Genomic DNA, 23,115 nt, shown 5'->3' on the forward strand with positions numbered 1-23,115 from the left:
TGATGTGGCATGTCATATATGAGAGAGATTATTGGAACAGCCTATGAGAGTTACAAAGAGCATCAATGGCATTCTTGACCCAAACAGCCAAGCAAACCAGCTCTCAACATACAGTGAGTATAATATAATAATGAAATGAGATACAAGAAGACCAGTATTATGGTATGCATTGCAACTTAAAAATAAGGCTGTCAGGAAACCTTTTAAAAGGGGCAAAGTTTTCAATATAAACAAGTCCTGACACACAGTACTCAGTTTATTTGCATCTTATCATTAAGCACATCAGTCAAGACTGGGACGCTGCAGAGAAGTGTGTTTCCTGATAAAATCGCATAGATATAGGAAAATAAATGTACACTCAAAACTGTAACAAGTGCCATGAGGAAAACTCAGTTAGCAATGGGGATACAAAACTGACAGTACCTTACAGCACTCACACATAATAGACTAAAAATTGCTAGATCAGCCATTACAATATTGTGTACAAATTCTCAACTCAAGAAATTTGGAATGTTGTATACTTGGTGGCCTCAACCCAAGATTAAAGTCGAGTGACTGGTAACTACTGTGGGATAACTTTGTCAGATCAGCCACTGAGGGATCATAAATATTATTTGTCTCTTGAATGTGACAAATGGGCAGGCCAAGGAGGAATTGTTACCTATTAAGTTCTGCTAAGTTGTGGAAAAGGTGTAGACTTTCTACATATCACATACTTCCATGATGATTTCCATCAATGCAATGTCAGCAAGCCTTCTGAAGAAGGGATACAATTTTGACATTTAGAACTTCAGTCAGATAATGGATGCCCTTGAGAGTACTGAGAATATGAAGAAATTCTGATCATTAAGGATAAATTATGATGTCCCCTAAAATTATTCCCACTATTTATATGGTATAACTACCTGTAATATGTGTTGAATTGTGACCTAAAGTGTTGCCAATGAGGATCCACTGATGAAATGAGCAGTCCGTTAAATGGGTCAGAATCAGGTCACCTTGCTGGTGATTTATTGTAATCATGGTTACATATATACTTAGTGCCATTTATTTCTCCATACATACCATGTAACATTGATTATAGATATCAGGTGTAGAGATGCAGGGTCTCATCAGTACTTTACCATTGTCAGCAGCAGTTGAACTGCTGTATATTAAGGTTATTGTAATCAAGATAGAAACCTTTTGTTCCAAAAATTAGTGATAGTGTATTGTCAACCTTTAATAGCATATCACCTAACAGAAATGTTACAGATTTCAAATCATCTACTTGTAAAACCTGTAAAATATTTTTCCATCTTTTTGCTATTACCAATAAATAACAATTTATTAGGATGGAGGCCCAGTCACTGAGCTTCACCCTGGAATGCTGGGTTTAAGTTTATCAGATCAAAGACCAAATGGTGATTCAACACAGCAGGCTCCATTGCCAACACATGGCCACACCTATCAAGCACCAAATTCTTATTGGCAGCAGCAGTTACCTGGTCCCTTTCAGGTATGTTTATAATTGTTTGTGTCATTTGTCCAATGTAAAGGACTTCTGTAACCCTAACTGGAAAATAAAATAAAATATTATTTCCTCTCTAAAATGTTTCTTAAGACAAATGCAAATTAAAGTATAATGGAAGTTTGCTCATAAATTTTTTTCAGGTGCCCCATACAACACAAAAACATTTGAATAGTTATTTTTCCTTCTAGCTGATATTTTTCTTTGTACAGAAATAATCATATTGTCCATGTTGGAAGAAGGCTGCTTTTGAATGTGGAACATCTAATTGCCTTCACTGGAAGCTTGTTTCACATTTCACTCTTAATTTTTCTAATTTAGCAAGTAAAACAAATTACAAAGTAGAGATACCTGTAGTATAGCAATCAGTGATACTTTATTATCTTTAAGGTGACATGTCACTGCTCAATATTAGTGATGTAGAAGTAGAATTCATTTTTTTCCTCATATTAATAGACTTGGTATGGAGAAAAGCATTGTCTTAAGCATAATTTTATATTATTATTGAAATGGGACATATGAGATAAATAAACATGCCATTTTTATTTCACAATGAATAATTTGATCAACAGGCACCAAAAATGATTTTAGTGTTAATAATCTATCAGTTATACAGAAATTTTATAATTGAATTTTTGTTATTTTCTTAAATGTGTTCTCTTAGAACACTTTTATTCCTTGACTGTTTATTTTTACCTTTTTATGATGGTGTACACCATAAGAAAAAATATTTCCTCTAATCTGTAGTAACAGTGATAAGCTGTTTACCATATTGAATTCCTAGAAATGGTGGCACCTTTCTTGCAGCATTCCTTATAATGGCATTGCCTTCTCAGTATTGATGCAGCAACAACACAAATAAGTACACATGGAATATCAAATCACTTTAATGAGAACACTGATCATAAGTTCCATACAAAATTCATATCCACAGCTAGGCTGAGTCCAAACAAATAATGAGTATCCCGAGAGTGGAGTCAACTGAGTATACAACTGAACATAACAGAATAAGAAAGCCTTCTGCTCAGAGATTATGATAGGTAGTAAACACTTCCGGGCTAAGTTGCCGTGGTCGATCTGTAGAACTTCTTCTCCCTGACGTTTCGTTCTCAACTACAGAGAACATCTTCCGAGGTGAGTCGACGACTGGCTGCTAGGAGCTGGGGCCGCCACTTATATAGAGATCGTAGGGGGCACCACCACACGTCACATGGCGTTGATGTGCAGCTATCTCTGGCTATCGTCTGTTCTCTCGATTGCAAGCAATCGATTGTCACGTGATTGATGCAATGTCGACCGCCATATCTTATCCAATTTTAATCCTTCTTTTTTACGATTAAAATTGTATTGATGTTTGTGGATTTCAATTGCCTCTCTATACATACATGTATAATAGTGTGACATCCTCACTAGCACGCTTGTTTCACCAAATTTTATTTTGTGATCTCCATCCTTAAAAACATGTTCCGCTACTGCCAATTTGTCGATATGTCCCAAGCGACAGTTTCTTTTGTGCTCCGTCAACTGTGTATTGATGCTTCTTTTTGTAGTTCCTATGTAAACCCTGCCAATAACTACACGGAATTTTATATACCCCTGGGGTGGCTAGGGGGTGACGAGCATCTTTTGTTGATCTTAGGCATTCACTAATTTTCTTAGTAGGTCTAAAAATGGTCTCTACCTGAAACTTGGCTAGTACTTTTCCAATTTGATCCGTGATATTATGGATGAATGGAAGAAATACTTTTCCAGCTGATGGTTGTTGCTGTCTCCTATTTTTAGGCATTTTTCTATTTGGGTGAAGTGCTCGGTTAATCTCGTTTTTCATATAACCATTTTTCGTAAAGGCCATTCGTAAATGATTTAGTTCTTCTTGTAAGTAGCCTGGTTCACAAATATTATTGGCCCTATCCACTAGCGTTTTTATGACCCCCCTCTTTTGCCTAGGGTGGTGGTTTGAGTTCTTATGGAGGTAGCGATCAGTACGTGTACCTTTCCTGTAGACCTTATGTAATATGGAATCATGAGGAAGAAGACTTGAATGCTTTCCTGGTACACTTAAATAGCATCAACCCAAAGATTAAATTTACTATGGAGAAGGAGAAGAATGGACAACTTAACTTCTTGGATGTATCAGTTATCAAACGGGCGGATGGGACCTTAGGCCATAAGGTCTACAGGTCTACAGGCTGTTGAAGGCCTTGTGGGAGGGTTAGGAGCTGGCTGGTCTGGCGCCACCAGTTGCTGCTATAGGTTCTCTGCATCCAACCCCTGATGTTCGGTCAGAGGGCTAGAAAATACATCAGAGGAGGTTTAATTAGGCAAGATCATGTTCAACATAGGAGGTGGAGACAAAACGAGAGAAGGGGGCTCCAGCGGTGGCAAAGAATGAGAAGATCTGGTCACTGGGAAGGAGGGAGTGGGGCTAAGAGGTCTGTGCTGTGGTAGTGGAGGTCAATCCTCTAGCTGTGGACAGAGTTGGTTGCAGTGTCAAGTCACCAGCCTTCATCCAGCTGTGGCATGTAGACTCTCAAACCTACTGGCCTTGGAAAACTGCCAGGATCTTGTGCCCATTGTGATCAAAAGTGTGGGCTCCTACTATGGCCTCCAGTATGTATTGTGGCAACAGAGGTGTCCAAAGAGGGTGTGGCATGGGCATTAGGACATTGAGAACTGTGAGTAGCTGGCACCAATGAAGCAGTTCAGCCAGGCTCTTGTCACCCTGTGGTGTCTACCTATAAGAACTGATAAAATGGATAAGCTTATCTTCAGTTGTGGTACCTTCTATGTATTTCTTCATCTCTGTCTTGAAAGTCTGGATGAGGCTTACCACCTTCCTGTTGAGCTGAGGATGGGACAGCAACACCCTTATGTGGGGGATACCATGTTGCACACAAAACATTTGAAAAGTTTGTGGGATAAACTGTGGGATGTTGTCCTTCACCAGGGTGTGAGGGAGGCTGTCGATGGGGAAGGTCATGGTGAGGACCAGCACCATCGATTCTGCCATCAGTGAGCAGCAGTTTACAATGGATAGAAACCAAGAGAAGACATCTATGACAACTAGCCAGTAAGCATCCAGAAAAGGGGCCCACAAAATCAAGGTACACACAATCCCTTGACAGTGTAGGTTCCAGCTATAGAGAGTAACACTGCTGCAGGGTGGCCTGGTGACCCGCACACTTAAAATAAGAATCAAATAAATGTTAAATCTCATGAGCAATCCCTGGCCAGTAGACATGTCAGTTGGTTAATATCTTCTTCCTTCGTAATGCACCTGAGTGAGCATGATGCAGGAGGTGAAGAATGTCCAACCCGAAACACACCAGAATGATCATGTGCAGCACAGCACATTCTGTAGACAACAGAATAACACCATCAATAAAAGTCAACCTGTGGAACAACACAAAATAATTACAAACAGGATACTGTGCATGAGCAAGAAACCATTCTGGCCACCCACACTGAATATACTGCTGCACATGGCAAAATAAAGGCTCCAAGGCACCTGGGTGATGCAGGTGCCAGTAATAGGGAACCCATCCACTGTCTGTTGAGCTTCGACGTCAAGTCAGAAACAAAGAACATCGTCCTGGTTGAAGCATAAGAAGGCAGGAGATGGCATCAACATTAAAGCACTGGGCCGTTTTGTGAAAATTGATCTCTTAATAATAAAGACTGAGGAAGAGAGCCATTCACTGAAGTCTGTGTGCTGTCTTGCCCAGCAGATGTGCTGCAGAGCTACAGAGGGAAATAAAAGGTTTATGGTCCTTAACCAGGTGCAACTGCACACCATAAAGAGACACATGAAACTTCTTGAATGCATAAATAATAATGAGGGCCTCCATCTTGATTTGCAAGTAATTTTCTGTCTTGTGTCTTCAAGGCAAAAGCAATGGGCTGTTCCAAGCCATCTGTATTACAAAGAGACAGCATGGCCACCATGTCATACTGTGATGCATTGGTAACCATAACGAGATGGTGAACCTACTGATATGTGGCCAGGCACAAGTGGAATGCAGACCATTTTTCAGTTTCCAGTATGCCAAATCCAGTTTCAAAAAATACTGACCCCAAACAGTTCTGTCTCAAGTTCTTCCAGGTGGGAATGGGGTATATATTGACCACAGATTGTGAATTGACAGCCACTAATGTGACCTTCATAAGCAAATGATAGAGAAGATATCTTACTGTATCTGCCTGCAGCAAGATCTTGTGGTAAATAAGTGACTTGGCCTAAAAATGCCTGGTGCTGCTTCATGTTAGAGGGATGAGGGCAGCTTCAAAAGCTTTACTATGTATGTTTATCACCTGTTTCGCCCAATGGGAAATTGCATGGCTCAGATATTCAATAGAGGCTTGTAAGAAATACAACTTATCCAAATCGCACCCACAACCTGCAAGGTCTGAAACAGAAGCTGAACACTGTGAAGATGGTCGTCAGTGGTGGGATCTGTGACCACAGTGCCATCAAGGTTGTTGATACAACAAGGGATTCATTGTTTGAGTTGTTCTAAATAATGATGAATAGTCATGGAGTGCTATCAACTCCAAAAACCAACTGGTTGTATTGGTAGAAGCCATATGGCATACTGACAGCATGAAGCTGACATGTCTCTTCCTCAAGAGGCAGCTGCAAATATGTTTCTGAGAAATCCAGTTTCAAAAAATACTGCCCCCAAACAGTTCTGTCTCAAGTTCTTCCAGGTGGGAATGGGGTATCTATTGACCACAGATTGTGAATTGACAGTCACTATGAAATTCCTGCAAAGGTGGAGCTTTCCCATCATTGTGGAGCTTGCCCGTCATTTTCTTAGTAATCATTAATGGCATAGCCCATTGATTAGGTGATATGGGTTCCACGGTGCCCAAAGGTACTAGCCTATGTACTTCTTCTGTTACTTGATCATAAAGTGCCAGGGGTGCAGACCAGGCATTAAGAAAGAGAAAATTAGATTGTACAGAGGGTTTGACAGTGATATGTGCCACATAATCTGTGGCCTTGCCTAATCCAGGCAAAAGAAGGATGCGAAATTCCTTGCACAGATCATCCATTTCTTGATAGGGCATGAGGTCTAGCACTAAATGTACTGAATTGGTGACTGCCCATCACAAGGAATCTCAATGAGTGCACCCCTGCCTTGTATGTCTTCTCTGTCTTAAACTGTCTCGCAATGGAAATTTGTTGCCAGATGTAACTCACAAGACATCTTGAGGGCGTAAACAGCAAATTGAAACCAAGGCGCAGGTAAGTGTTAGAGTTCAGAACTGATGCCATTGTACCTGCTATGACTGAAAATACTAGAGTCCATAGCATGAGGGTTAGAAGTGAAAGCCAGAGCCGATTGAGAGTTGCACACCATTACTGTGTGTCTTTCTTTCAATGCTGATGGCGAGAAGCCCAATACTGAAGGCTGGCTGGTCAGTTGCATTGAGCAAAACAAGTGGGGCGGGAAGGTATGGGCCTGTGGAAGTTTGTGCACCACAGTTGAGTGTATGTGGAGCACAGTAGCTGGGCATGCTGTACCACGATAGCTTCTGCATCTAAAGGCATGCAGGAATATGAGTGCGAATTGTGATGTAAGTTGACAGTTGACACATCAGCTCTACCTGATTGGCCTTTGTTGCTTGTGCTATCTTAAGTACATGTTCTAAGGAGTGGTCTCCAAGCAGCAGTGTCCATTGGCAGACTTATTTATCAGGAGCCAACATTATGACAGCTTCACAACCTATTGTGTCCACATAAGATCCCTTAGATTGAGTAACTTAAGTCTTGCAGCTACATAGCCTAAGACCAATAAGATTCATGAGGTTGTTTCATTCATTGATGAAACTTCACTAATGCAGATATCATAGGAGTGTGTTTGCAATAATATGAAATCAGCAAATGACGCATTTCATTGAATGACAGAAATGCCGGACCCTGAAGGGAGACTAACTAGTGTAACAAGTAGTACGTTTCGGGGGACATCCATGATGGAAAGATAGCTTTAAGAGAGTCGGCATCTGTCATCTTGAAGGCCACAAAGTGTTACCATAGACATTTCTCATAAGGTACCCAGCATTTAACAGCTTTGTCATAGGTGGAGAAAGGTAGCAGATAGGTTGAAAAATTTTGAGGCCACGTTAACAGGCCTGTCAACACTCAGTCCAACATGGCCTTGTGTTCCTACTGCAGCATTTCCAACTGCATCTGGATTTCCATTTGCTGCCACATTAACATCTGAAGAGCAACCTGCAAAGATGCACCTGTTGACACTTCAGGTTGACACTGTAGGTGTCAGCCTCTCTGTGATGCTGTCATTACTCTTAGATTGTGTCACCACCTGGTGGGCATACCTGTGCTGCCAGGTGCCAGTGAGGCTGGACTGAATCATAAAAATATGAGCTGGTACGCCAGCCAACGTGGCACTGGTGCAATAGATGGGGTAATGTAGGGTTATCACAATAGAAATGAATAAAGTCCACTAATAATTTATAGTATTCAACACACTTTAAATGTACTTCATGCAATACAACCAATGTGTCAACAACCCAATTATGAGAGCATTGTCTCCTGGAATGTGTTCTGTTGTGTGAAGTACAGGTAAAGTGTTTTGAATACCACCAATTATTAGTGAAAATATATAAGAACTTCTGCCCGACATCTGAACAATGAGTGATATTACAATGATACTGATATCTTCTGAAACATAAGAAATAGGTTCCTATTCTGTAGAAACTATTCACATTATGAATTTGTCAATGAGTTAGGAAATCTGTTATGGCTCTAATGGTTCTGGAATAGGATGGACTTTATGACAGATCATTAGGATCCCTAAGATTTTCATTTCTCAAGGAGTGATGAGCCACTTTATAGTTTTTAGGTGATGATTCCTAGCCTGTATGTATTTTACCAATGAACCAGTATCCCTAAGATTTTGATATATCTGAGGATGAAGAGCCATTTTCTAGGTTTTAAGTCAAAATTCCCAGCCTATATTACTTTCATCATGCTTGTTAAGCAGCTTGTTTGCTCTTTAAATGCCTATTAAGAAACAAAAATATGATGTAGGTAGCAAAGTCATGCCCAGTGTAGACAGAAAATTATTTATGTACGGGTACCCAGCTTTACAGGAATGGTGTTCAGACTGTGCACTGGAGAATTTGCATTTTTAGTAGTTTTAGTGTCATGAATTGCTGTTAGTAGCTGGTATTGGTATGCCAACATAGCGTAGAAACACAAGCATCCATGTGCAGTCAACATACGTCTGGACAAGGTAAGCAGGGCTTTACCCATAAAGTTGTTTTATCAAATAATAGCAATAGTGTTGCTGCTCTTTGCAAGTATCAGTGCATTAAAGGAATATGGAGAGGTCCTATTTCTGCACTGAGATCGAAGAACATGATTCAGAAGTTTGAATTAACTGGCAATTTGCAAATTTCTCCTGGGCAAGGCCAGTGGCCAATTCTGCTACAGATCATTGAAGAAATTACTGTTGCCATGGCTGAGAATGTTGGACACAATGTATGATCTTCAAGCAATGCACAAGCTGTGTCATGAGAGCTGAATATTTTATGGCCCACCACTTGAAGAACACCGCAAATAGTTGCAGAATAGCATCTGTACAAACTTCATTTTACTCATCAGTTTTTGCAAACTGACACAGACACTCAGGTAGGTTTTTCTCCTACATTTATTTTAAGGGTTCAAGTTAATGACATGTGACCTTGGAATGTTTTGTGGATTGTTGAAGCACACTTTACCCTCACTGGGATAGCAAACACACAATTGTCACATTGGGGATCGCCACCACCAACTAATGTTCATGAATGAACACGTCACTGTTTGGAGTGGCTTCATGACACAGTTCATGATTGATCCATTTTTCTTGGAGGAACTTTGTCCCCAAGGTCAAAGGACATGCAGCATGAATGGCAGACCCCACTGTAATGTGCTTCATCCACATGTGATCCCTGCTTTTTTGGAGAGACATGATTTGGACTCAGCTGTTTTGGTGCATGATGAAGCTTCATCTCACATTACTTGTGAAGTCACTTGGTTACTCAGTAGCTTATTAGGAGAAAATTAAATCATTGGTCAATCATTACAAACTCCATGGCCACCAAGATCACCAAACATGAACTCACATGATTTCTGGGTGTAGGGTTACCTCAAAGACAGGGTTTATCAATAGGCCAATAACACATGTTGGAGGTTGAAAATGAACATCCCACCTGATATGTTTCAGGTTCTTGTCCTTTGAAATTCCTCTTGTCCTTACAGTTTCAAACTGTGCCATCCAGGTAAAAGTAGACACATACAAAATACATCTTTTCACACTGCTAGTTGCATTTGGCATCTTGGCTGAACCCTTGAACTGTTTTATCAAATTCTGATTATCATTTCTGAAATACACTAATGGACACCTGATGTGTAACTGAGTCACTGGTGTTTTTGTAGATATTAGTCTCCTGATTAGGACAACCTCAGGAACAGCTTAGGGCCTCTTTTCAAGTTCTTATCATAGTTGGAATCATAGCGCCTCCACCAAGCTATGCTGTATAGTCACCAGATTTATGTACCAAATATGAGAATTGGGTTATCAGTAAAATTTGACCCTTAACACTGAAAGTATTTTATGTAAATAAACCATAAAAGATACACATAGTTAAATAGGATCCTGAAGCAAGTGCACTCCTTTCTATACACAATATTCAAAGTTCTATAATTATACAGGCATTTGATCAATGTGAAGTTTCTAGATCTTTTAGAACTCTCAGATACTAGATTATAAATATTACCAGGGAATTTGAATTGAACCAGGGTCCTGAATGTAACCAGTCACTAATTACAACCACTATAATATGCTGGATAATGTTTAGACTGCTGAAATTTTAATTCATCTTCTTCAAGAATGTTTATTTTTATTTATTTATTTCAAAACAAGGGAGTTAGATATTTATTTGCATTATCTATAGCTCATAATTCCGCATTTACTATGATGCTCTGTGTACTTCAGTGCACAGGGCCCAAGCCATCTCACCCTGAAACTGCCACCTGACTTTTGAGTACCATTATACTGAAGTAAGCAGTACACATGTTTAGAAGAGAGAACTAAATCTGCAGTTTTTGAAAACTGCTTTCATATATTGTTCATGCTATGGAGTACAGCAACACAAAAAATCTTAGCATCCACTTTTGTCAGTTGTGACTGTGTTCTAAAGGAACCAACCAATATTAAACTGGTGTGAGACCATATGAACAGGGTGTCAGGATTTTTTTAATGTTATGTCAGAACTCACTCTCTCCCTTTTGAAAAATTAAAGGGACCAAGTGAGCATTAGTGGTAGTTATCTCTGGTTGATGGGTAGCTACAGTATCGTACATTATAGTTTGTCCTCCTGTCTTATACTGTTTATGCCAGGGGCTCAGCTCCATGTGCTGTGGCTTTAAGCAAAAGCAGATGGTGTTGTATTGGTTGATGGGTAGCTACAGTATCGTGCATTATAGTTTGTCCTCCTGTCTTATACTGTTTATGCCAGGGGCTCAGCCCCATGTGCTGTGGCTTTAAGCAAAAGCAGATGGTGTTGTATTGTCTGCCTTGAGAATGACATAAATCATCTGAGTTTACAGTCGCTTGTGAAGATTTTCCCATCTCTTAGAGCATCAACTTTGAAGCATGTGTTTCAGGCCTCATGAACTCTGAAGAGTAGCATTATATTAGAATGTGATCCATTGTTTGCTCCATTGATCCATTAGGCGGGACTCCCCTTGGAAGTAAAACATGTCAGAAAAAACTAACAGAATACACATTTTACACTATTATTCTTGTGTTTTAGATTTAATGTTCCTTCCATCTAAATGAAGTGATCCTTGCGAACTAGAAAAGGTCAAAAATATTGGAGCACATAATCATTACTCAAGCAAGTGCAATAAATCTGTACAAAGTACAGCCAATATATCTGGCAATTTATGTTAAATATCATCAAATAAATTTTGTTCATGCACCTTGTTTCATTGATTACATTACACAAATAAATATCCCATACCCATAAATTCATTAATCAAATGCTGTGATTAATAAAGGAAAACCTTCTTTGACTGGTAACTGAAATGACTTACCATACGGAATAGAGCAATATACAGCATTTTTTAACTGTAAAGAATATGTTATTAAGTAAATAAAATAACTGGAGTATACATTAGGTGTTTTGATTGCTATAAATTCACAAGACATTGTCAGTGTCTAAAACTTTACTCATGAAGCTTTAGAAAATTGCTCTAAAGACAGTTATAAAGGAATTCTGTTACAGCCAGCAGCCCAGGCAGTGTCAAGTATGCCACTGTTTTACATACCGTCTTCCCCAGCAAGTAACATAATAAGTTCATCACTGCCACATCATGGGACCTTGGCAACATCTGGCAATGGCTCTCATCGATTCATGGCTTATCCTGCTGTTCAGCCATTTACATCTAACCATCAACAATCAACAATCTCCAGTTTGAATGCTACGGGACCAACAGCAGATAGTTCTCAGACATCTACAGGTAAGTGCTAAGCATGCAATGTAGAGTTATAAGATTTGTACTACAACTGGATATCCCTCTAAAAAAAGTAAAACTTTTACATGACTGAAGGAGGTCTGTGCTTCAAATTAATGAAAGATTGTCTTTAGCATTTAAAGAATTAAATTAAGAAGACTATTGAAGATAAGATAGTTATGGACACATTTACAAACTGGTTAGAAGACTTCAGCAGGGAATCAGATGATATGAAATTGTTAACATTTACTAATAATTAGCTGAATGCCTCCAATTACAAAAATAAAATGTCTACAATCACTGGGTCATTATGCTCAGTCTAACGCACTGTTTCTCAAAGAACACAAATGGAAATTTTTCTTGTCTTTTAATTTCAAGGAAATAAGATGTAGTTGTATCTAATAAAAATATCTGTAAAGAAATATCTAATATAAGTTCCATCATCAAATAAAAATATAGAGCAGTTATATATGATATTTCAGTACCTGTGATATTTGGAATTATGATGCAATGTTCCTTCGGACATGTATGCGTGTCTGTTGTGACTCGCCGATAATTAAAAGCGCCACCACGCAATTACGCACGTCCTCTATGTGCGGCGCTGTCTGCCAGCCAGGCAGCAGCTGCGCCGCCTAAGTGGCCAGCCGAGCAGCGGCCACTAGACTGGGACTCAGTGCTCATTCGAATGCTAATGTGTACACATGTCGTGCTTGTCAACTTACTCTGTGACTTATATGTGTTGTGTCGTTCTGAAATGTATGTGTTAAACTTGACGTTATAACAATTGGCAACGAGGTAGTGGATTTTTCCTTTTCACCGTTGACCCACAGGGTTCCATGGCTACTGTCAAGCAGCTATTGCAAAATTTCCTTGAACAGCAAATGCTTCTAACAGTGGCGATTTGCGATTTTGTCGCGGCGTCAAATGCGGGGCGTTTCTCGTCGTTGGCTATACCTCCTTTTCCTCCTTACGACAAGATGGCGGAAGACTGGTCTGATTATGAAAAACGTCTTCGACAGCACTTCTTGGCATTTCATGTCATGGACGAACAACCATGTAAGTCTCTGTTCCTTTCCTGGATTTCACCTCAAATGTATCGGTTGTTGTCGCAATTGGCTCCTTTGAAGGATCCTGCGTCTTTGTCCTTTGCTGAAATGTGCTCACTTCTGTCTGTCTATTTTCAAAAGCAAATGCATGTGGTAGTCTCTCATGTTGCCTTTCATCATTGTCAAAAACAGCCACATCAGTCCTGTCGCGCCTGGGCTGCTGAACTACACAGCCTCAGTTGAAAGTGTCAATTTGTTACTGACGTTCACAAAGAATCCTATGCCGATTCCATGGTATGGGATGCTATTATCTGGTCGACGCCCGACAAAGATGTTCGGCAATGTGCCCTTCAGTTGGCAAATCCAACACTAGATGAAGTTCTCTCCATTGCGCAGTCTTTTGAAATTTCTCGCGCCGCTGGGGCGCAAATAGAGGCGTGGGGTGATGTCGGGGAAATACAACCTTTGTGCGCTGTTGACAATGCGTGCGGCACATCCCCTCCAGCCGATGTGGCCGCAGTGCACTCCCACGTGCAGCCTCGGCCTAGCCGTAAACAACCCGCTAAGAAATTGCAGCAAAACCCCCGGCAACTTCCTTCATGTCCGTGGTGTTTTACGAAACATTCATGCGAGGATTGTCCTCAACATTGGGCTGTGTGTCACAATTGCAAAAAGAAAGGTCATGTGTCTTCCGTTTGAAAATCCGACCGCATACATGATGTTCATGAACATGACGCTGATTCTGATTCTGTGTTGTCTGTCAATTGCACTTCTTCCCTTTCAGGGAAGTTATTCCTCACTGTCCAAATCCTTGCTTGAGACATTCGCATGCAAGTGGATACTGGTTCTGCTGCCACTATAATTAATTCTCAGACATATCTTCAGTTGGGTTCTCCACTCCTGTCACCTGTCACTCGGCAATTACGGATGTATAATAAACAGAAGATTTCTCTCTTGGGACAGTTTAATGCTGAGGTATCTTACAAATCCGTTGTTTGCACTGTTCCCATATTTGTGGTCGACCAGAGTAATGCAGAGAATCTTTTTGGTTTTGATGCCTTTGGTGTTTTTGGGTTCTCCATAGATGACTCTGTCAATATTGTCTCTGATGCTATTCCTTATGCTCAACTGGATTCCTTGTCGACGACATTTTCGTCCCTTTTTTCTCCTGTGTTAGGCCATGCAAATGACTTTGAAGCTCATATCACGCTCAAACCCACTGCTCGGCCTAAGTTTTTTTGGGCTCGGCCCATTCCTGTGGCCCTTCATGATCGGGTAAAATGGGAATTGGATCATCTCACTCCTTCAGGGGTCTTACTTCCTGTCACTTCCAGTGAGTGGTCCTCTCCTGTCATTGTCGTTGCTAAGCCAAATGGTGATATTCGTCTCTGTGGCAATTTCAAAGCCACTGTAAATGCTCAATGCCTCATTGACACTTACCCTGTGCCCCGTCCTGAAGAACTGTTCACTAAACTTGCTGGAGGCCAGTATTTTTCTAAAATTGACCTGTCAGAAGCTTATCATCAACTTCCTCTCGATGCTGCTTCCCGGCAGTTTCTGGTCCTTAACACGCCTTTCGGCCTCTATCAATACCAACGCTTGCCATTCGGGGTTGCTAGCACCCCTGCTCTCTTTCAGCGATTCTTGGAACAATTATTGCTCCCTATCCCTGGGTGTATCAATTACATGGACGACATTGTTGTCACTGGCTCCACCACTGAAGAACATCTTCAAAATCTCCACACACTTTTTTATGTCTTACAGACTGCCGGTCTTAAGTGTAATCTTCAGAAGTCACAATTTTTTCAGGCATCTATCACGTACTTGGGGGTTTCAACTCTCTCGGGATGGTATTCGTCCGCTTCAGCAAACTGTCACTGCGATCGATGCCCTTCCTCGCCCTACATCTGTTAAGGAACTGCAGGCCTTCTTGGGGAAAATAGCATACTATCACAAGTTTTTACTGTCTGCGGCTTCCGTGGCTCAGCCATTGCATCGCCTGTTGCATAAAAACGTGCCTTTTCACTGGTCTGCATCATGCAAAGCGGCTTTCCAGAAATTGAAGACTATGCTGAAACAGGCCCCATGCTTGGCTACTTATCGACCTGGCCAACATCTTGTTCTTGCCACAGACGCCTCTCAATACGGGGTCAGTGCAATCCTTGCGCACCGTTTTTCTGACAGTTCAGAACAACCCATTGCTTATGCCTCCAAAACACTCACGGATGCCCAACAAAAGTATTCTCGAATTGAGAAAGAAGCTTTGGCCATTATTTATGCTCTTCATAAGTTTGGTGTTTTTCTCTATGGCTCAAAATTTCATCTTGTTACGGATCACAAACCACTTGTTTCCTTGTTCCATCCATCAACGTCACTTCCCGACAAGGCTGCACACTGCCTCCAGCGTTGGGCTCTTTACTTGTCTCGTTTCAATTACGAGATTCATTTCTGGCCAACGGCTCAACATGCAAATGCTGATGCTCTGTCTCGCCTTCCCATGGGTCCTGATCAGGCATTCGATAGGGACGAACTTTTGTGTTTCCACCTGGATGTTGCCGAGCAGTGCGTTGTGAACAGGTTCCCCATCACTGAGCTCTTACATGGCCGACAGCCCCGCACGCTACTTCATTTTCTGCGGCCTTCCACCTCACGGCCGTGGGTGCCTTCACTTGGCCGGTTCACCGCTGACGACCTCATGTGGGTACAGGGATATGGCAGGCAGCCAAAATGGAGCCCGGGCCGCATCTTAAGACACCGTGGCAGACGCCTATATGAAATCCAGATGGACACAGGTGTTGCAGTGCTTCATTCAGACCAGCTTCAGCTTCGTGTGCCAGCAACGCCTGTTCCAAATGCCGCTACACCACCTTTGGCTCTACCTGACGCTCCGGATCTTGGCATCTCTCAATACTTACAATGCAGCCCTCTCAACGTCATCGCGATGCCAGCACAAGAACGGACACCACCAGGAGACATGCCCATGCAGGAACCGGATGACCATCCTCTGTCAGAGCAAATCTACTCGCCTCCTCCTCCAATGGACGCCAACACATCGCCCATGTCTCCTGTCATATCAACTGGACTTGCTGCAACTGGCAGATTGGTGCACGGGGCTCCAGCAGATTCGCCCCCTACGTCTCCTGTCATCTTGATCCGTTATCATCAGGGACACTTCCGTCCACACGGGAAGCCTCCTCCTCGAGACTTTACGGCGAGTCACACAATGCCTATTGACGTTAGCCATCTCCAGGGCACCTCCATCAAGACCAGTGCAACAATTTAAAAGGGGGGAAAAGTGTTGTGACTCGCCAATCATTCAAAGCACCGCCGCGCAATTACGCGCGTCCTCTATGTGCAGCGCTGTCTGCCAGCCATGCAGCAGCTGCGCCACCTAAGCGGCCAGCTGAGCAGTGGCCGCTAGACTGGGACTCAGTGCTCATTCGAATGCTAACGTGTACACATGTCTTGCTTGTCAACTTACTCTGTGACTTATATGTGTTGTGTCGTTCTGAAATATATGTGTTAAACTTGACGTTATAACAGTGTCTGAAGGTAGGGGCACTGTGGTGACTACAGCCATTATGAAATACACAAAATGTATTCACAATTGCAAAAATGGACAAACATCAGTTTTATAATGGAATGATAACAACAAAATGACCAGGACTGGAATCCAATTCTCCTGAGTATTGCGAGTGGTTGTCCCAGATAGCACAGTAAGCCGGTTTCAAACTTGTTTCCAGATGTAAAGTTCAAATATATAAGCTTGATCAAAGCTGGAATATTCAAGCCTGTAAGTTGGATTCAAACTTGAAACAAACATCAAAGTTGGCAGAGTTCAAGCTATATTTGAAGCTTGGCTTATCAAGTTTGGCTCCAGCTGTATCTACACACGTGGAATACAGCCTGGTATTTACAGCTTGTTTTAAGCTATATAATTATTAATCTGAATTTATTGAACCTAATTAATTAAATAAATATCAGAATGGAAATGGTGTGAAAAAAATTATCAAGACATGTATGTTTAAAAAATTTTATTTTCAAAGTGTTTAAAACTGTTTTATTTTAAAATTTAATTATTCTGAAGCCCCTCTGGCCCCAGCACACAAACCAGAGCAGGATCAAATATCGCTGACTTCTGCTGGTATAATGATCCTGTAACAGGTAAAAGAAAATGTTAGCCATACCTAAACATAAAAAATGTAAAAAGTTGAAACTGATCAACCTAAATATAATTTATGCCCCAGATTAGCAAAATAACTTCAAACTCACTGATGTAGTAAGAATCATTAACTAGTATAAACGTCACTGAGTAAGCAGCTGCAGCTGCAGGGTTTTTAAAGTAATTTGAAATAACTTTTTGATTGAAATTTTGAAAGTAAAGATGACATTTGGGTAATTTTAAGATGACTTCATGAAGAAGCCACACATCACTATTTCTAACAGTTTCAGGGCCATTTAATCTGAATTATAAAGAAACAATTACTTGAAATCATATACACCTCATAATGTAAGCTTATAAGGAAACTACCGTTTAGAAAAATGTAGACGGTTTATTCTATCCACAATTATATTTTGGTGAGTAAAACTGAATCAAAATGAAATAAAAGATGAAATCGAAATGAATTTAAGAAATTACTAGTTCAGTGGAACTGAAATGTAAAAGAACAAAAAATGTTCTCCTTGTCATATTTTAATATTGTCTTTTATTAGATTTCAGCCACATTACAAATAACAATAAAAGTAAGAAGTACCAGTAGGCCTTGCAGTATTATTTCACCTAGGGAACAACAAAATTAAGAGCAATTGAAGACCAGTCAAGGCTACGTAAATAAAAAATACTGACACCTATGTAGTGACTGGTTCTTGATGCACTTTTCCCGTTCACCATGTCATTACTATTTGTATTAGCAAAGAAACTTTTCACACTTCACGATTATTCATTCATGGTGTGACACACGTGAGTATTTACAAGTAAACAAATGTAATAGGGCGATATATATAAAAAGACGAGATTATAAAAAGGTAAAATAACATTAAGTTTTAATTTATTAGTGCCACGTACTAGAGAGCTAGTTTAAAATGACCTCTTTTTGCTGAACAATTTATAATATGTTTTCTTAGCTGGTAATCCATTTCACTTTCATCCAGGTTCAATTTTTCTACTTAAAAGAATATGATATTTCTTTACATTACGTAATAATATTTAACATTTGTAATATGAGAAAAAATGCAGCAGCGTACCTGTAATACACTATATATCTTCTTCAGACCCGGTGTAGCAGTAAGGCAGGGGACGCCACACACTTTCCGAACTATTTTCCAGTATAAAACAAACTTCACAACAGTCAACAATCATTAATGCACGTCACAAAAATAAAATGGCCGTAAACCTAGCAGAGTCAGTGCAACTGCAAGGCTTATAAACGCTTGTGGCGCTTCCCGTGGACGTCTATGGAAGCTATGCTGCGCGCGCATCTGCTGCACAGCCTCCCAGAGAAATTACAGTTTATTTCAAGCTTGGGAAAATTATTTTAATTCAAGCTAAATTTTTACAGCTTGATGTAAACTGTGTAACAGGTTGATTTTTCAATCTTGAATTTTCAACTGAACCTAAACTCGATATCCACCTTGAAATAAGCTGTCACAGGTTGATTTTTCAATCTTGAATTTTCAACTGAACCTAAACTCAATATCCACCTTGAAATAAGCTTGAGTGCTAGCTGAGGTCTTACGATTAGGCTATCTGACCATGAGTTACAGCCAGACTCCAACTTCCATATGTCATCAGACATGTATCTACAGCCTGTACTTGTACATCCATTGTGTATACTCTCATCTGGGGGAGACATTTTACTTGAAAGACATTTGTCTGGTGTCAGCAGATAAATACAATATTGCAGTGCCAGTGTTATTCCGAATTATGATACAATGTTTCTTCAAACATTCATGCATAGTTTCTGCAATAAAGAGCACCTCACCTTCTCCAGCCACTGCAATTTGTTGTAGGTCTCCTGATACATATTCCCAAGTGTTGTTTTTGATGAGTGGTGCTATTATTATAATGATTATGTATTGAGCATCTATGTTATTATATACAGTGATACGGGATTTGTCATGGGTTACTACAGATAAAATTAATAAAAGCATCTTATGAAATAGTGTCTGTGGATGAATCTTAAATCAAATACACAAAACAAATGATATAAATTTAAAACAATACATTTAAGTAATTAAATACAAAGATAGATAGAGAGAGAGAGAGAGAGAGAGAGAGAGAGAGAGAGAGAGAGAGTAATAATAATGGATAGAAACAAGAAACCATTAATTTAATACTCTATACTGGCACATTAATTTTTTTTTTTATGTGTACCAGTGGTGGATCATAGGCCAAAATTCTGGGAAGGCCAGGAAACATTGGAAAATCTCCTTTTCTTCCCTTTTAATGCACTGATACCTAACATTCCTAACCATCACTACTATTACTGTTACTACTAGGATGATGATAACTACCAACACCACCACCATCAGCACTACTACTATTATTACTGATAATAATAATAATAATAATAATAATAATAACAATAATAAATCAAGTAGATCCTAAATTGATACAGTTCCTAAACACAGTAATGAAAAATTGGAAAACCACACTTAATATCCAAACAAATTCAAATAATATCACATCACAGCCAATACAGATTAAGCGTGGAATATACCAAGGAGACTCATTAAGTCCTTTCTGGTTCTGCCATGCTCTGAACCCACTATCCAACATGCTACATAATACAAATTATGGATACAATATTACTGGAACATACCCACACAAAATCACACATTTGCTATACATGGATGATCTAAAACTACTGGCAGCAACAAATCAACAACTCAACCAATTACTAAAGATAACAGAAGTATTCAGCAATGATATAAATATGGCTTTCGGGACAGACAAATGTAAGAAAAATAGCATAGCCAAGGGAAAACACACTAAACAAGAAGATTACATATTGGATAACCACAGCGACTGCATAGAAGCGATGGAAGAAACAGATGCCTATAAATATCTAGGATACAGACAAAAAATAGGAGTAGATAATACAAATATTAAAGAAGAACTAAAAGAAAAATATAGACAAAGACTAACAAAAATACTGAAAATAGAATTGACAGCAAGAAACAAGACAAAACTATAAATACTTATGCTATACCAATGTTGACCTACTCATTTGGAGTAGTGAAATGGAGTAACACAGACTTAGAAGCACTCAATACACTTACATGATCACAATGCCACAAATATAAAATACATCACATACATTCAGCAACTGGAAGATTCACATTAAGCAGAAAGGAAGGAGGAAGGGGATTTATCGACATAAAAAACCTACATTATGGACAGGTAGACAATTTAAGAAAATTCTTTATAGAACGAGCAGATACTAGCAAAATACACAAAGCAATCACTCATATAAATACATCGGCTACACCACTGCAATTTCATAACCACTTCTACAACCCTTTAGATCACATAACATCAACAGATACGAAGAAAGTGAATTGGAGGGGGAGGGCACTACATGGCAAGCACCCGTATCATCTAACACAGCCGCACATTGATCAAGACGCATCCAACACATGGCTAAAACAAGGCAATATATACAGTGAGATGGAAGGATTCATGATTGCAATACAGGATCAAACAATAAACACCAGATATTACAGCAAGCATATTATTAAAGATCCCAATACCACAATGGATAAACGCAGACTTTGCAAACAACAAATAGAAACAGTAGATCACATCACAAGCGGATGTACAATACTAGCAAATACAGAATACCCCAGAAGACATGACAATGTAGCAAAAATAATACATTAACAACTTGCCATAAAACATAAACTAATAAAACAACACGTTCCCACATACAAGTATGCACCACAAAATGTACTGGAGAATGATGAATACAAATTATACTGGAACATAACCATTATAACAGATAAAACAACACCACATAACAAACCTGACCTCATACTCATTAACACAACTAATCAAAATATCCATACCCAATACAACAAATATACAGAAGAAAATAAGTGAAAGAATTGAAAAATACATCCAACTGGCTGAGTAAGTCAAGGATATGTGGCATCAGGATAAAGTTGACAATATACCAATTATACTATCAACTACAGGAGTCATACCACACAATATCCACCAGTACATCAACGCAATACAGCTACATCCAAACATATATATACAACTACACAAATCCGTAATTATTGATACGTGTTCAATAACCCGAAAGTTCCTAAATACAATGTAACATATACCGTACAGTTAAAAGGGAGTCACGCTTGATGAAGGTCCACGTCACTTTCCATTTTTAACCAGACCTAAGGTCTGAGAAAAATAGAAATAATAATAATAAATCCTGTGGAGGCCCGGGAAAAGAATAGGCCTCCGGTATGTTCTGCCAGTCGTAAAAGGCGACTTAAAGAACAAACCACAAATAGGGCTAACCCCCCTTTTAGTGTGATTAGTTGGTTCAGGACAGAACTAAAGAAGCCTCGGACAAGTGCCGTCATGGTCGGGGATGACGCTTGAACCCTATACCCACCCACAATGGTAACGACACTGCTAGCCAACTGGAAAATGAGTTACATCCAAATAGAGCTGTTTTGCAGGATATGCTTCCTGCAACCACCCTAGAAGGAAAACAAAGACAGAGGATGAGATGGTCAGATGAAGTTAATCAACACCTCATGTTCTGTTATTACCAAGCAACAAACCTAGGAACCAACACAACTGGATACAGATCACAAGTATACAAAACATTTATTACCAGATACACAGAATTAAAATTTTTAACAGAATGACTAGCTGATCAGATCTGTGTAATAATAATAAATAACAGGATACCCGAGTCAGAATCAGAAAACATCAAAGAACAAGTACAACAAATACTGTAACAAAATAATGTGCAATCAGAAGAAGAAGAAAATACAGTAATGGACTCAAACATCCCAGAGAAAACAAACAAACGACAACACGCATCAATTAAACAATCAGAGGAAAACGAAATCTTAAGACAGCCACCAGAACGAGCACAAATAGAACATGAAGTGACACACATGTTACATATAGAAGAAAAATTTCAGCTGACATATATAGAATACAAAGATACAAATACAGACATTAGACCATTCTTGGATAGACCGCCAAATAACCCACAAGTCGAAACAACAATAAAAACTATCAACACAATTATACACAACAAAATAAATGAAAACACAACTATGGAAGAGTTACAACTACTGGTTTATATAGGAGCACTCACTACACTAAATATACACACTAGGCAGAGATCAGAACCAACCAACACACAGAAGAAACCCACAAAACCAGCATGGCAACACAGGCTACAGATCAGAATAGAAAAACTGAGAAAAGACATCGGACAGCTAACACAATTTATAAGAAATGAAATGTCAGAAAAAAAAAAACGAAAAATGTTAAGTAAAATCTCACAACAAGAAGCGATAGATCAATTAGATGAAAAGAAGCAGAAATTACAAGCATTGGCCAAACGACTTAGAAGATACTAAAAAAGTGAAAATAGATGGAAACAAAACCAAACATTCAACACAAACCAAAAGAAATTTTACAAGGCAATAGATAACACACACATTAAAATAGACAATCCACCAAACATAACAGACATGGAACACTTCCGGAGCAACATATGGTCAAACCCGGTACAACATAACAGACATGTATGGTGGATACAAGCAGAAACAGACTCATACAAGATGATACCACAAATGCCTGAAGTGATAATTTTGCAACATGAAGTCACCTGAGCAATTAATTCTACACACAATTGGAAAGCCCCTGCAAATGATAAAATAGCAAATTTCTGGCTAAAGTAGTTCACCTCAACACATTCACATCTAACTAAATTATTTAACAATTACATTGCAGACCTATAGACAGTCCCTGATACACTTACACAAGGAATAACTTATCTGAA

General features: G+C 39.5%; 1 protein-coding gene across 5 annotated transcripts in view; it reads left to right on the forward strand.

Moving 5' to 3' along the window:
* Positions 1–23,115, forward strand: part of LOC124555769 (cAMP-regulated phosphoprotein 21) — a 989,726-nt gene that overhangs the window by 895,324 nt on the left and 71,287 nt on the right. For all 5 annotated transcript variants that reach the window (XM_047129817.1, XM_047129815.1, XM_047129818.1 and 2 more), the window contains 2 exons: positions 1,334–1,498; positions 11,807–12,041. In XM_047129817.1, coding sequence (XP_046985773.1) covers positions 1,334–1,498; positions 11,807–12,041 — 400 coding nt within the window. The remainder of the gene's footprint in view (positions 1–1,333; positions 1,499–11,806; positions 12,042–23,115) is intronic.

Source organism: Schistocerca americana, chromosome X, assembly GCF_021461395.2.
Source record: "Schistocerca americana isolate TAMUIC-IGC-003095 chromosome X, iqSchAmer2.1, whole genome shotgun sequence".
NCBI lineage: Eukaryota > Metazoa > Arthropoda > Insecta > Orthoptera > Acrididae > Schistocerca > Schistocerca americana.